Below are 16,857 nucleotides of genomic sequence, written 5' to 3' on the forward strand. Positions count from 1 at the left end.
AAAAGCCGGAAGTGGTGCTATAGCAAGTGGTAGTGTGCTAGCCTTGAGCTGAAGAGCTGAGGGACAGAGTTCAGGCCCCATGACCGGACCCCCAAAAAAAAAACCCAGCATTTTTTTGGACAGTGTCACCCCTTCTTCACTTGCTCCAGTTTTTCCCTCCTGTCCTCACCCACAAGTTTTTTTTTTTTAAAGTTTATTTGTATAATGTGACTTGCTTTCAATGATGTTCTACAATTAGGATATGTTTTTAAGTCATAAAGGTGTTAAGTCTAGCTTCTTGGTACAGTGATACTCACCCACAAGTTTTATAGTTCATTTTCAACTGAGTACCACTGCTGCATTTGCTCACCCGTTCTTCTTCCATTAGCTTAATGTAGTTTTGATTTGCATTTTATTTATGGCTAAGGATGTTTAGCATTTCTTTACATATCCATTAGCAATTTGTACTCCCAAGAACTCTATTCAATTTGCTTTCCTTTTACTAATTACTTGTTCATTTGCTGTTGAGTGTTTTGAATTCTTTGTATATTCTGGATGTTAATCCTTTATATATTGATTATGATTTTCTTTTATTCTGTGTGTTGTCTCTTAATTCTGATCGTTGTTTCTTTTGCTGTGAAATTTTTCAGTTTGATGTAATTCTATTTGTCAATTCTTGTTCATTTCTGGGCAGTTGAACTATCAAAAAATAATTACCCGTGCCTTTAACTTTCAGAGTTTTCTGCATGTTTTCCTTTAGTAGATTTAAAGTTTTAGTTACTTTGAGTTCTTTCATCTATTTGGAGTTGATTTTTTTTTTTTTTTTTACAGAGTGAATGATAGGCTTCACATTTCAATATCCTGCTAGGAGTTGGTGACTCACACCTGTAATCCTAGGTATGCAGGAGGCTGAGATCTGAGGATCGAAAAATTAACTTGGGCAGACAGGCTAACTCTTGTCTCCAATTAACCACCAAAAAGCTGGAAATGGAACTGTAGTTCTGGTATTATAGCACCAGCCTTGAGTAAAAAAAACTAAAGGACAGTACCCTGGCCCAGTACTGGCATACAAACACATAAAAAGTTTTAGCCCCTTCCAAATAGATAACCAGTTTTCCAACATCATTTGTTGAAGATGCTATTTTTCTCAAGTGTATGTTTTGAGGTTCTTTGTTGAAAATTAGATAAGTATAATTGTGGTTTTACTTCTGGACCATCCATTCCATACCATTACAGTGATCTTTGTGCTGTTTTGTTACTGTATTTCTATAGTATAATTTGAAGGCTAGTATTGTGATATGTCCAGTTTTGCTCCTTTTATGGAGATTTGTTTTGATTATTCAGTGTCTTTTATGGTTCCATGTAAATTTTTAGATTGTTTTTTTATGTCTGTGAGGAATGAATGATATTGGGATTTTGATGGATATTGTGTTTAATCTGTAGATTGCTTTTAGCAGAATGGTCATTTTCACAATATTGATTATGCCAATCCATGAGCATGGGAGTTCTTTCCATCATTTAGTCTTTAGGTCTTTTGCTTCTTTGCCTCAAGTTAATACTATTTTATTGTTTTGAGGCTATTATGAATGGAATTGTTTTCCTTATTGCTTCAGCCTGTTCATTACTAGTATATAGAAAAGCTCCTGATTATTATTATTTTTTGCATTTTTCTTTTTCTTAATTTTTTTGTTATTATAAAGATTATGTACAGAAGGGACTATAGTTACATAAATTGGGTAAAGAGTACATTTCTTTTTGGACAATGTCAGCTTTTCCCTTCCTCTCAGTTTTTCCCTCCTATCCCTACCTACAAGTTGTATAGTTCATTTTTCAACTTAGTGTCTAGTGAGTATCACTGCTGCATTTGTTCATCTTTTGTCCCTCCATTTCTGTACTCCCATTGCCCTCTTAAAGACAAGTAAGTACACAAAAAAAGACAAAAAGCGCAGAAAAAACGGCAATGAAGTACAAACTGCTCACTTTCATCCCCTGGTATTCATTTAGATGAATATGATTGCATATGAACAGTTGCACATAGGCATTGTACCTTTGTGTTCATCTCCTAAGAATATCCTCCTTTGGTCTCACTGTCTATGAATGCCTAGAGTCTTGTATATTTTATCATGTCCCAGTGTATTTTAGATCTAACTTCCGCATATGAGAGAAAACATGTAGTTTGTGTCTCTGAGCTTGGTTTACCTCACTTAACATAATTTGTTCTATATCCATCCATTTCCCTGCAAATGCCATAATAGTATTCTTTCTAATGGCTGTCTAAAATTATATTGTGTTCCGGTACCATATTTTTTTGCATCTACTCATCTATTGTGGGGCATCTGGACTGTTTTTATAACTTGGCTGTTGTGAATAGTGCAGCAGTGAACATGGATGTGCAAATGTCTTTATGATATCCTGGCTTGTGATGTTCTGGGTGGATGCCCAAGAGTGGTATGGCTGGGTTATAGGAAAAATCTGTTTAGTTTTCTGAGGAACCTCCAGACTGTTGGCCAGAGTGATTGAAGCTGCTGTTTTCTGAATGTTGACCACCTTCAGACTCTGTAGGGCAGTAAGTATAGAATCATATCTTCAAATAAGGTTAATTTGGTTTCTTCCTTATATCCCCTTTTTTCTTTGTCCTAAATATTGTTCTAGCAAGAACTTGAGTACCATATTGAATAAGAGTGAGGAGAGTGGACACCCTTGTCTCATCCTGACTTTAAGGGAAATGACTTGTTTTTTCCTGTTTAATTTGAGGTTACTGTGTCCATCTATAGTCTTTATCATGTTCAGGTACATCCCTTCTATTTCTAGTTTCGTCAGTACCTTTATTAAAGATTGTTAAATGCTCTGAAAAGCTTTTTATGTGGAAATTGAGATGATCGTGTGATTTTTATTTATTTATATTTTTTTTTGCCAGTTCCGGGGCTTGAACTCAGAGCCTGGGTGCAGGCCCTGAGCTTCTTTTGCTCAAGACTAGTGCTCTACCACTTGAATCACAGCACCACTTCCAGCTTTTTCTGAGTAATTTATTGGATATAGGAGTCTCATGGACTTTCTCCTACCTGGGCTAGCTCAGGCTGCTCTCAGCCTCCTGAGTAGCTAGGATTATAGATGTGATCCGCCAGCACCCAGCATTTTTGTTCTTTTTTTTGGGTGTGTGCCAGTACTAGGGCCTACCACTTTGAGCTTCTTGGTGGTTGATTAGAAATAAGAGTCTTACGGACTTTATTGCTCAGCGGGCTTTGAAGTGCAGTCCTCATATCTCAGTCTCCTGAGTGGCTAGGATTATAGATGTGAGCCACCGGCACCCAGCTACAAAATTTGTATCAAAATCAGAATGATGTTTATGGCCTCAAGTTAAACAGACATTGTTAATTTTGTGTAAATTCAAACTCTCATCTCAGTGTTCCTGCCATTCTTGTCTCTTTTGCTGTTTTTGACAAGTGTTTGCATATTTAGTCTATTATCTATAATATGTCTAGGGTATTTCTTCTCTGACCTTGCATGTTTGTTCTGTAAGCCACCTTCACTTGAATGATTCTTCTCAAGGTTAGAGGGGTTTTCTGCTATTCTTACTTACCGGTCCTGGGGCTTGAGCTCAGGACCTGGGTGCTGACATGAGCTCTTGTGCTCAAGGGTAGCAGTCTACCACTTGAGCCATAACTAAAAAAAAAAAAAAATTATATATATATATATATATGTATATATGTAATTATAAAGATACTGTACAGAAGAGTTACAGTTACATGAGCAAGATGAGTCCATTTCCTATCGAGCATTGTTACCCCCTTCTTTGTTTTTCCCCTGCCATCCCTTTTCTCTCCAGTACTTTCCCCCCAAAGTTGTAAACTTCATTTTCAACAGTGTTTGAGCCATAACTTTATATCTGGCATTTTGGTGATTGATTACAGATAAGTGTCCCACAGACTTTGCTTGGCTGGCTTTGAACTACAGTTCTCAGATCTCAGCCTCCTGAGTAGCTAGGATTATAGATGAGAGCCATTGGTGCCGGCTTTCAGTTACATTTTAAGGCATCAGTTTTGTAGTTACTTGATTATATGATCTTCTGCTATAAACTCAATAACCAACATTGATACATATCCTAAAATTTTCTTGAACAACTTATATTGAATAAATTCTGAAAACTACCAACAAGCAAATAAAGAGAAAATGTCATATATATTAAAAGGAAAAGTACAGAATTGGAAGAAGGTTTTAAAAGAGAGATGTATAGATACCATATATCAACTAATTAAGAGTCAAAATAGAACATCAGTGGGAAACACTTAAGACTAAAAAATGAATTGAATTGCAAGATTTTTAGTCACCTCAACTCTGAATGTTTTCTATTCCTCGGTCAGGAGGGAACACAGTTTATCCAGGCCAGGCCCAAGTTTCATTTTCGTTTTTATTCTTTACCTGTGTATTTTTGTGGTTGATCTTGTGTAGAATCTTACTGGCTTTGTGCTTGCTATGCAAACAACTCACACTTGAATCATTCCCCTATCACCCTCATTCCCCAGTCCTGTTTTCTTTTAGTGTTTTTAGGTAGAGTCTTATGCTTTTTCTCAGGCTGGCCTTTGGACCTTCATCCTCCTACCTCTGCTTCCTGAGTAGATGAGATTTCATGTGTGTACCTGGCCATCATACTGTCAAATACTACTTGTAGTTACTAATTCATATTGTTTAGGCTGAAAATGGTTTTCTTTTTTTTCTTTTGTTTTTGGTCGGTCGTGGGGCTTGAACTTTGGGCCTGGGCACTGTCCCTCAGCTCTTCAGCTCAAGGTGAGCACTCTACCACTTGAGCCACAGCGCCACTTCCGGTTTTCTGGTGGTTTATTGGAGATAGGAGTCTCTTGGTCTTTCCTGCCAGGGCTGGCTTTGACCCACGATCCTCAGATCTCAGCCTCCTGAGTAGCTAGGGTTACAGGCATGAGCCACCAGCGCCTAGCTGAAAATGATTTTCTTTAAGCTACTCTTAGATCTTTTTATGACTACCTCTCATTTTTCACTAAAGTCTTAAAGGACTACTCAGACGTTCTCTTTTACAATTTGTTGTTGCCTATTTACCCTATCAGCTTTTGGAAACATAACAGTTTGTTTGCTTATATAATATTTCCTCAACAAAGGTAGCATTATGTAAGGTATTAGATTATCAGTTTTGTTGATCAGAAATATCAATTCTAAATTATTTGGTAAGACCAGGTTTTGGATAAATGTCTGTGTCAGTGGTTTCCCATTTTATAGCCACAGGAATATGGGAAGTGTGCAGTTTTATATTTGTTTTTATCCATTTCTTTGTTTTTTATTTTTTGGCAGAGAAACTTTTCCATGTCTGTAAATAGTGCTGCTGTCCTGCGATTGACAGGACGAGGAGGAGGCGGCACAGTGGTGGGGGCTCCTCGAGGGCGAAGTTCTTCAAGAGGCCGAGGTGAGCTACCACATGAAGGAAGCAATCACAGAGCAAGACAGGGATCTTAGTTACTTATTTTAATGCTGTACTCTATTTTATTTTTAAAACCTGGTCTTTGTGCTAACCGCATACTGAATGTTCTTTATTTTCTTAACCATTTCTTTTTTTTTATTCTTTTTTTTAAATTTAATTTTATTTGTGAACATACTGTACAGAGGGGTTACAATTACATGGGCAGGATAATGCATACATTTCTCACCAAGCATTGCAGCCTCCTTCACATCCCTTCCCAGCCTCCCCCCCCCCAATCCCAATCCTTCTCCCCCCCCCCCCATGTTGTAAAGCTCGTTTTGGACATGACAACTTGTACTTCTCATTGTTGCAACAGGCCCACCTGTATCCTTAAACAACTGGTTTTTCCCCATCTCCTCCACAAGTTATACTGACATCAAATATAGTGAAAGCAGGGGTTATACTGTGGGGGAGGGACATACAAAGCAACAAAGAGATAATCTTATAAATGCGTTAGAAACACATGCATGAAAGAAAAAAAACATTAAAATACATATCTAAGGGTTCATTTTCCTGACATCACATTATCTGACCTTTTCCGCTTGACTCATACATATACTAGATATTGCAAATAAGGGAAACCATGGGACCTATGTTTCTTTGTCTTAACCATTTCTTAAAGGTTATCTTCATCACAACTCCTGATAAGGAGAAGAGGCTTATAATTCTAGCTGAATAATTTTGAGTTTCAGGAGATCTACACAGTCCCATTAAATTTCTGCAAATGCTTCTTTCCAATCCTTGTCCACAAGAAGTCTTGAACCTAGAGATCTAGAGCATTCTGACTCATAGAGCAGCAGTAATGTCCCAATGGCCTTCAGTTTCTGTATGAGGGCTCTGAGCCAAAAGTGACCCCAAGCCATAGTAGGACTATAGCAGAAACTATATCAATGTTTTGGTGGGATTATATAGAACAAGAAATAATTAGACAGCAGTCACTTATAAATATACAGTTTTATGGTTTCATGTTGTCTCAGAAAAATTCTTATTTGCTGCTACTTGGTTCTTTGATACTGCTTCCTATTTTGGATTAATTGCTTTTTTTTGCTAAATAAGAACATTCTTGATGTTTACAGTATACCTACTTGAGTATTTATCCCTATGTTGGTTAAATCATAACATTAGTTTAAGCATGTCTTATACTCTTGGAGCTGCTTAAGAATTGGATCTTCACAGGGATAGAGGCCATCATCTTCACATCTCATACAAGCAGATTGATGTGATTGAATTTTTTTTCAACTTTTAAGGTTGTGTCTTATGAGTACAGTGATTTTTATACAATCTATAGAGAATATTTTCAAATAGATTTCTTCTAGTAGTCAGTTAAAATGTGTTTTATGACTAACAAAGGGTAACAGATCCCTCTTTACTGTTTTTCTAGATATTGTTAGCTAATTGTATATTTTTCCCCCTTTTATTTATTTAAAACAGTAAGTTTTAAGCTGAGCATTATGGCTCATGCCTGTAATTCTAGCTATTCAGGAGTTGAGAGCTGAGGATTGTCGTTTGAAGCCAGACTGGGCAAGACCTCCATTAAACTACCAAAATAACCAGAAGTGGAGTTGTAGCTCAAGGGGTAGAGTGCTAGCCCTGAGCACAAAAGCTCAGGGACAGCATCCAAGACCTAAATTCAAGCCACAGGACCAGGAAAAGCAAACAAACAAAAAAAACTGGGGCTGGGAAGTTGGCTCAGTGGTAAGTGCTTGCCTTGCATGCATGAGGCCCTTGGTTGGATTCCTCAGCACCACATAAGCAGAAAAAGCCAGAAGTGGTGCTGTCCCTCAAGTAGTAGAGTGCTAGCCTTGTACTGAAGAGCTGAGGGACAGCACTCAGGCCCTATGACCGACACCAAAAAAAAACAAAAAAATGAAAGTTTTAATGTAAGGAGTAAACTTAATACTAATGCCACAGTTATTTGTATGGCGACATCTAAGTATGTCTGTTCTTCAAAAGATTGAGATGACTTAGATTCACATACCTGGTTAGGCTCAATAGTGTAGAATTTCTTCAGGATCTGTGCATCTTGGTGATACAGAAAGCCAGAAGTGGAGTTATGGCTCAAGTGGTAGTATGCTAGCCTTGAACATAAAAATGGTCATGTATAGTGCCCACTCCTTGAGTTCAAGCTCCAGGACTGGTGCCCCTACTCCAAAAAAAAAAAAGCAAAAACTAGGTGTGGTGGCATGTGTCTGTAACATTAGCACTTAGGAGCCTAAGACAGGAGGGTCATGCGAGAGGCATGGTTTGGCCTACTTAGTGAAGTTCTTTCTCAGAAACCCCCAAAATTAAAATAAAGCAAATCCGCATAACTGTCACCCATGTCTTCAGTATTGTTTTAAAGGGAATGTGTCTGTATATATCAACAAACAGTTTTGGCAGTAATGGAGTTTTGAACTCAGGACTTCATTGCTAAGGCTTCACTATTGTTAGGCTCCACCAAATTGAGCTATACCTCTAGCTTGTTTTGCTTTGGTCATTTTTGAGGTAAGGTCTAGGTTTTTTTGCCTCATCTGGCCTTGTTTCCTGTATTTTATGCTTCCTGCCATAGCTGGAATGACAGGTGCATACCCCCATGTCCAGCTCTTAGTAGAGATAAGGGTCTCATTAACATTTTTGCCTGGGCTGGCTTTGAACTGCAGTCCTACTGATACCCAGCTCCTGAGTAGCTGGGTATAGGTGTGAGTCACTAGCACAGATACACATGCATACTCAAACATACATGTATGTATGAATGTATATACATATGTATATTTGTGTATAGTATAGTATAGTATGTATATATATATATATATATATATATATGTAATTTTTTGGTGGTAGTTGTGTGATTTGAAGTCAGGACTTGTTCTTGCTAGGGAGGCACTCTATCATTTAAGTTGTGCTTCTGGTTCTTTTTGCTCTGATTATTTTTGGGGAAAATTTTTTCCTTTTTTGCCCATGCTGATCTCTGGACTGTAGTTCTGCTCTTAAGCTTTCCACCCTGGCCAGGATTGACCAGCAAGTATAACTAGACACAGCCTTTTATGTTGGTGGAGTCTTAGGAACTTTTTTTGCCCCAGGCTGGCCTCAAACTTAAGTCCTTCTGACCTTAGCCTGCCATGTAGCGGGGACAACAGACACATGCCACCTAGTGGTTGAAAAGGAGGGTCTTGTGAACTTTTTGCCTGGACTAGCTTGAATTATAGTCCCCCAGTCTTTTGTCTCCTGAGTAGCTAAGGTAAGATTATAGGCATGAGCCCACCAGTGGGTTGAAATCTCAGACAATAGAATAATCTTTCAGATTTAGTGTTATGAAAAATTAATCACACTGATCTTTTGTTTATCCAGATTTGTGTTGGAAGGTCCTAAAATGTAATCTTTTAATATATTCCATCAGTAAACATCAGCGATTTCATAATCAGAACCAATGCTTGCCATACTGGCAGTTAACTATTTTTACATATGTTTTCCTGGTATATTTTTTATGTATTCATATGTTTCTAGGATAAATTGTTATCTTACAGATGATACTCATGTAATGAGTTCTGAGAAAATTATTCTCTGAAAGGAATCATTGTTGAAAAGGAACATTGTAGTATAGCATCAGAGTTTGTATTTCATTATTTTAGGGTCTTAAATAAAATATATACATCCTCTAAAGAGGAGAGACTCACTGGACATATGTTGAAAACTTGTGAGTGGGGGTGGGAGTGGAAAAACGGGAAGCGCTCTCCAGAGGGAAGGGGAGACATTGTCCATAAAGAAATGTACTGACTTATATAATGTAACCCCTCTCTCTGTACATCACCTTTATAACAACAGAAAAAAAAATTAAGAGTGATACTGAAGAGATATGGAAGATAATTTTAGGACTGAAGTAGTTCCACTATGGTCCTTATTTCATCTCATAGACGAAATGATACTTAGACTAGTCAAGAGAGCATCCATTGTTTCTAAGATTACCCACATACAATTCTGTGCACTATTTCTGTATTTTATAATATGGTCACAAAAATACAGCTATATTCTGAGTTCTTTGTTTTTCTTTTTTTTCTGTCGGTTGAACTCTGGGCCTAGGCGCTGTCCCTCAGCTCAAGGCGAGAGCTCTACCACTTGAGCACAGTGCCATTTTTGTTTTTCTGAGTGGTTTATTGAAGATAAGAGTCTCATGGAGTTTCCTGCCTGGGATGGCTTTGACCTCAGACCTCAGCCTCCTGAGTAGCTAGGATTACAGGCGTGAGCCACTGATGCTGGCCTGAGTTATTTCTTGATAATGATGTAGAAATAATGACTGGCTTTTTCTTTTGATGTATTTGGTTTTAGAATGCATAAATGTTTTTGCTGAAAATTCATCATTGGAGAGGTACATATGTAGTTGAGGGGTAGAGCATTTGTCTAGCTTGTGTGAATCATGAATTTAGTTCTCAGTACCATAAACAAGTAAGTAAAATGAAAATGAATCAATTTTCCTTTGAGTTGTACACTGTGGGAGAAATTGAGCTAGGGATAAGGGCTAAGATTTCATAAATATACCTTTAGACACCCATACTTCTTCCAGTTTTCTAATGTGTGTATTGGGTACAAATTGTGTGCCTTATCTAGGAAAACTACAGAAAGTATAAAACTAAAAGTGCAAATAGCTTTCTGCCTCCGGATCTCACAATATGGAAGTCTGTCCTTTTTGACCCTTACTGTGCAGTAATATTTACATAAATGGAATATTTTTAATAATGTTCTAAAGTATATTGTTGTCATTCAATAGCAGAATCTAAAGATTCAGTTAAATGTGTTTCCTAATATTCTACATATTTGTTTATGTGTGTATGCATGCATACATGAGTGTGTATTTGTGCATGCGTATACATGACAGTCCTGGGGCTTGAACTCAGGTTCTGGGCACTATCCTTGAGCTTTTTTTTACTCAAGGCTAGAGCTCTACCACTTGAGCCACAACTTCACTTGGGGTTTTTTGGTAGCTAATTGAAGATAAGTCTCAGAGACTTTACTGCCTGGGCTGGCTTTGAACCATGATCCTCAGATCTCAGGCTCCTGAGTAGCTACGATTACAGATGTGAGCCATCAGCATTGGGCTTACAGGTTATTTTAATTAGAACTTTTGTAGCCAATAGATTATTAATTTTTGAAATTGCAGTGAACCTTTTCCTACAAATAGAAAATCATACCTTATTTAACAGCAGAATGCATTCTGAGAAATGCTTCATTAGATGATTTCAGTTTCATTATTGTGTGAATCTAATAATACATTTACATAAACATTGATAGCACAGGTCTGTCACTTGACTTACAGATGTATGATGCTGCTCCCTGCATAATATGGCATATTGCTTTACAGTAAAATTTTCTTGCATTTTTTATGTCAGTATACATTAGCTATATAAGAGCGACTTACATTGCTACATTTCCATACATGTATATAATATATTCTAGTCTACCCCCTCTATGACTTTCTTACCTTCTTTGCTGTTATAGTTTCAGCAGGTTTCATTGTTCAGTTTTCATACATGTTGACCATCTATTTTGACCATAGTCATCCTTTTTCATCCTCATTAACCCAGCCCTCTCTTGCTAGTACCTATCTCAACAGAGCTTTTATCTCCTCATACCCCAAGTGATTAATAGCTTTCATTGAGGTTCTTTATGCTGTTTGATATATAGTCCCTTAGACTCATCTTGTGTGAGTAAACTTAGAAAAAAAAAGTAGAACAATTTAAATAATGATAAAAATGGTATATGGTAAATACATGAATCAATAACGTCATTATTCTTATCAAGTACTGTGTATAGTTGTTAGTATCACATTTTTATATGACTGGTGGTACAGAAAGTTGGTACTATATTGCAAACATCTAGGTAACGTTTCTAATTGATAGACGTTTTCATTTCCATTGTTATCTGATGGAGCTATGAATATATAAACAATCAGTCATTGAAGTGTTATGCATTACATAGCTACCTTTTCTTAATTTTTGCAAGTACTATTGGTATAAATTCTGAGTAGAATTGTAGAGTCAGGAGTTGTATATTTTACAGAATAGCCTTTAGCAAAGGTCAGTTCATATTTGAACTATGAAAGCCTCTAAACCCCTACATCCATTCATGAGAGTCAGCTATGTAGTTTGAATTTAATTCTGACATTTTTCTTACTTAAAGTTTTTAATAGAGGGCAAAAAATGCCTTTTATCCTATAAGGAGGTAGTTCTTGATACTAGAAGTTTTAGACTCAATTAAGTCACGTTTTTCATGGGAGTAGAGTATTTTGTCATTTGTGGTTGACTTTTTATTGTTTCTTTTCATAAACTCCTTCAAATTAAAATTTTCCCATTTTACTGGAAACACTTAATTTAACATAATTATTTACTTACTATCTTAGTAACTTACTATTGAGCTTTTTAAATAGAGCTTAATCTTGATTCTGTGTATTGTTCACCATTGGAACTCTTCTATTCGTTTTTAAATTTTTTTCTTTCAACCTGTGTTCCAGCTACTGCAGTGCCATCATTGATCTCACAGGTAAATTCTTCAGGCCTTGCTAAGTGTTTAAATGTAGACATCATGTTTTGTATAGAGACAGAACGTTAGAGATGAATCTTTCATGTTGAATGTGTGCTAGATCATTTTTTTTTCTGTTTTCTTATTTTTAGGTAGAGGTAGAGGTGAATGTGGTTTCTACCAAAGAAGTTTTGATGAAGTAGAGGGTGTGTTTGGTCGAGGAGGTGGCAGAGAAATGCATAGATCACAGAGCTGGGAGGAAAGGTAATTAAAGGACCCAGATGTTGGTATAAAGATACCTTGGTATATAAAACTTAAGTCAGATGCAGTAGTACATACCTCCAACCAGATTCTTGGAAGACCAAAGCAGGTGTTTGCAAGTTTGAGGCCAGTCTGGGCAAACTAGCAAGACTGTGTTAAATAGAAGTTTTCTTTTAAAGGACTGGGAATATAACAGTGGTAGAGTCCTTGCCCAGCATCCAAGAAGCCATGGGTTTAATAAAAGACAAACAATAGAACTAACTTATTTTCTGGTTTCTGCAGAGAAACCTCTATATATTGTTGTGGCATTCTTTTTTTTTTTTTTTAAAGTGCTACTAGTGAATATCAAATAGTATGTTGGCATTTTTTTTTGTTAACATAGAAAGGCTTTATTTGCAGGGGGGCAGAAGTTTAATCAAAACAGGCTAAATTCAATGTTTATCAGACATTTTTAAGTGAACATTAGGAGCTGGTGGGTGAGCATCTATAATCTTAGCTACTTGGGAAGCTGAGATCTGAGGATTGTGCTTGGAAAGCCAGCCTGGGCAGAGAAGTCTATCAAGACTTTTATCTCCAGTTAACCACCAAAGACCTGGAAGTGGAGATGTTACTCAAAAGGTAGAATAACAATCTTGAGTATAAAAAGGTTAATAAACAAGAGCTTGAGGCCAAGTTCAAGCTCTAGTACTGACACACACACACACAAAAGAAAATTTTAAGTGATTCTTATTTAAAGGCTGAAGCATTATAAACTAGTAGACCAAAATGTTATTGTCACTGTGGATAATTAGTTCAGTTTGAATTGGTTAGCATTTCAGGGGAAGCATTACCATTTTATTTGTTGCTGTTAGAAAAGCATCTTCTTTCTGTTGTTTGTGACTTTTGTGAAGTCTGTCCAGATGAATGAACGCATTTGCACAAAGAAGGGTAATTACAAGGTTGTTCACTATATTGATACTTACAATATAAAAAATTGGAAACAAACTGAACGGACTGATACTGCCCTTATAAAGGTTATCCACACTGTAGGATACCACATATAACCATTAGGATGGTTTTGGTCTTATTTAATGATGTGGGAAAACATATTCTAAAAGAACTATGTAAAACTATATATGTCATATATGTAATTAAGTAATATTCTAGGTCAGTAGAAGTTAGTTTTTGGTAGGTGAGATGGTAGAGTTTTTGTTGTCATCTTTGAGCTTTTCTGTAGTTCCAAATACTAGGCAATGAAGATGCCTTTTTTTAATATAACTTGGAAAAAAAAACTGGTATTAAAGGAAATGTAGCCAAGTGGGTGACATGGGAAATCTGTATTATTTTTCCATCCTTGTTTGAAACTTATTTTGTCTTTTTTAGGGGTGATAGACGTTTTGAAAAACCAGGGCGAAAAGATATAGGTAAGGTTCTTGTTTTGAAATATTTCCTGGATCTCTGTGGTAGTATTGGTTAACTAATGAGGCTCTAATATATGGACTCTTACTAAAAATCTCAGGTACCTGCACTTCTCCAGTAGATGGGGTTGTAGCATTGCTTTAATTTAGGACTCCATGGTTCTTTAAGGCTTCCATTGTATGAAACCAGGGGTGATCAATCTAATCACTAAGATTTCCCTTAACATTTTAGGTTTATATGTTCTCTGAAAGATATATATTCTTCATTAGGGCCCTTGAACTAAAGTTTGAAGTTAGAAATCAACTTGTTAGCTCTTTGCTTTTTTATTTTTTTGCTGGTCCTGGGGCTTGAACTTGGGGCATGGGCCCTGTCTTTGAGCTTTTGTGCTCAAAACTAGCTCTCTCCCATTTGAGCCACAGCTCCACTTTTGGCTTTTTATGGTTAATTGGAGATGAGAGTCTCATGAACTTTTCTTGCCTCGGCTGGCTTTGAACTGTGGTCCTCAGATCTCAGCTCCCTGAGTGGCTAGGATTACAAATGCAAGCCGCCAGTGCAAGACCCATTTGGCTTTTTACAATAAATAAGCATGGTGCCAATACTGGGGCTTGAACTTTGTGTTCTTGCTTTGCTTTTTCGCTCATGGCTGGTAGGTTCTCTACCACTTGAGTCACACCTCCAGTCCATTTGTGTGTGTGTGTGTGTGTGTGTGTGTGTGTGTTTAATTGGAGATGGAGTCTCATGAACTTGCTTGTCAGGCTGGCTTTGAACAGCCATCCTCCAGGTCTTAGCCTCCTGAGAGGCTAGAATTATAGTTGTAAGTCACCAACATTTGACTATTTTTGCTATGTACTTTTTTTTCTTTGTGAGATGTCAGCAATTAAATAAATGACATTACTAGGGCTGGGAAGGTGGCTCAGTGGTAGAGTGCTTGTCTTGCATGCATGAGGCCCTGGGTTTGATTCCTCAGCACCACATAAGCAGAAAAAGCCAGAAATGTAGCTCAAATGGTGAAGTGCTATCCTTGAGCTGAAGGGCTGAGGGACAGTGCCCAGGCCCAGAGTTCAGGCCCCACAACCTAACAAAGAAATAAAAAAAATTTTTAAAAATGATGTTACTGATGAGGAATATAATAAGGGAAGTAGATTTCAGTGTTCGTGAAGAATTAATCGTAATTTCTATACAAGAATTTATGTTAAGATGGGATTTCTGCCAGCAGACATTAGTTTCTGAGAGAAGAAAAATGCAACTTACAGTGTTATTGCAGTCATGAAATTATAATTTCTACCTTCCTGCAAGTTCCCAAAGAGTTCTCCAGAGTGTGATTAAGTCTGATAGTGATAAACATTTCTTATAGGTGAAGTATATAAATACCATTTACTGGTAGATTGTAACAACTAGTTTTGCTTTACTGTTTCCGTATAACACTCATTTAAATATATCAGTAAGTCAAATTCATTCATTAACACCATATTGGGAATACTTGGTTTATTTATATTAAGGGTAAGATATTAAATGAGTGTAGCATGAAGAAATTTGAGCCAGACTATGTTGATCAGTAATTGTATTTTTTGGTTCCTGTACTGGGGCTTGAACTCAGAGTTTTACATTCTCACTTAGCTTTATCACTCAAAACTAGTGCTTTACCACTTGAGTCACACCTCTACTTCTAACTTTTTGCTGGTTGATTGGAGGTAAGAATCCCAGACTTGTCTACCCAGACTCGTCTGGCTTCAAATAATGATCCTCAGCTCATAACCTCCTGAGTAGCTAGAATTATAGTTATGAGCTACTGGTGTCTAGCCAATTTATTGTAATCTTTACTCACATTGCACTTTATTAGTTACGTATAATCTTGAGGCACTTGTTTAGGACCTCTGTTCCCATTTTTGACTGATTCAGTAGTTTTGCCAGAGTATATGGAGAGGCATTGAGCATAAAGTAAATATACAGGATTTGAATGAGAAGAGCTTGAGTATTCTGGGTTCTTAAATATTCATTAGTTTTGAAATAAAATGAGTTGCCTTCTGAAATTTATAATGTTAAATAACACTGACTTTGCTTATTAGTTTATTCAATAAATATTGAATTTTGAATTACGTTCCAGACCTTGTGCTAGGTGCTAAGTCCTAAGTGCAGGGTCTTTTTTGGACATTTTTTTGAGGACATTGTTGGGTGTTTTCAGACTTTTAAATCATTCAATGTTAAAAGGGATATTTATGGAATGGGAAAATTTGTTGGAGTTGATCAGATTTAAAGTGAACCGAATCTAATTAAGTGAAGGTTTAACAGCAGAAAATAGGAAGTCTTATATAAGCACAATACAGAATTTAAAGTATAAAGTAGCCACTTGTAACAGTAGCTGGGGAAAGATTCTGCCCTCTCATTGACTGCAAGTTCATGTTATATAGTAATACAATGCTGCCTCACAGAAAATAGTCATATTTGCTAAGATTTAGTGTCCTTAGGGAGTCAGGTGATGGAGAATCCCACTGTCTTTCATGTTGTCATATGGTAAGCATCTTGCACACTTCTGGTGCTATATCTTGAAAGAGTCCCCATACACTAGCGTCAAGGCACTTTTGAAGCCTTATGATGAGGACTACATAATGGAAATGACACAATATAGATGCGAGAGAAGACCGTGGGCAGGACATAGCCGGAGATGAAGGTTTATAGGATCACTATTTGCACTTACTTGCTTAACTGTCATATGAAATACTTGATATAAAAGAGTTTCAAGGGCAGAAGAGTGAAATGATGGAAGACTTAGGGAGATAAGTATTTTACACATTCTTAAAGACATGTAATAATTAGAGTTGTTTGAAATGATTGGGTTGCCTTGGAAGTGGTCAGTTCCATGGTAGAATATCTTAATTCTAACCAAACACATATTTACATGTTGAATAGATGAGTGGTAAGTTAAATTTTTATCATTATTTGTGGATATGTTAATTCAATTTATTTTCTAGACAGATTCTATTAGGAGTAAAGACTTTTTTCTTTTCCACTCTGTAAAAATTCACTTGAAGAAGTGAATTCCATAAAACTAATTTGGCATGATATGTAAAAATATTAAGAAGGTCAGCATACCAACTACAAGTATATATATATATATTTTTTTTTGTCGGCCGTGGGGCTTGAACTGTGGGCCTGGGCGCTGTCCCTCAGCTCTTCAGCTCAAGGCGAGCGCTCTACCACTTGAGCTACAGCGCCACTTCCGGTTTTCTGGTGGTTTATTGGAGATA

At 36.9% G+C, this 16,857-nt stretch overlaps 1 protein-coding gene across 1 annotated transcript in view; it reads left to right on the forward strand.

Moving 5' to 3' along the window:
* Gigyf2 (GRB10 interacting GYF protein 2) overlaps positions 1-16,857 on the forward strand; it is a 154,299-nt gene that overhangs the window by 51,611 nt on the left and 85,831 nt on the right. Inside the window, exons 7-9 of the mRNA XM_013022428.1 lie at positions 5,299-5,410; positions 12,106-12,217; positions 13,577-13,617. Coding sequence (XP_012877882.1) covers positions 5,299-5,410; positions 12,106-12,217; positions 13,577-13,617 — 265 coding nt within the window. The remainder of the gene's footprint in view (positions 1-5,298; positions 5,411-12,105; positions 12,218-13,576; positions 13,618-16,857) is intronic.

The sequence above is a fragment of the Dipodomys ordii genome, unplaced genomic scaffold (assembly GCF_000151885.1).
Source record: "Dipodomys ordii isolate 6190 unplaced genomic scaffold, Dord_2.0 Scaffold1, whole genome shotgun sequence".
Taxonomy (NCBI): Eukaryota; Metazoa; Chordata; class Mammalia; order Rodentia; family Heteromyidae; genus Dipodomys; species Dipodomys ordii.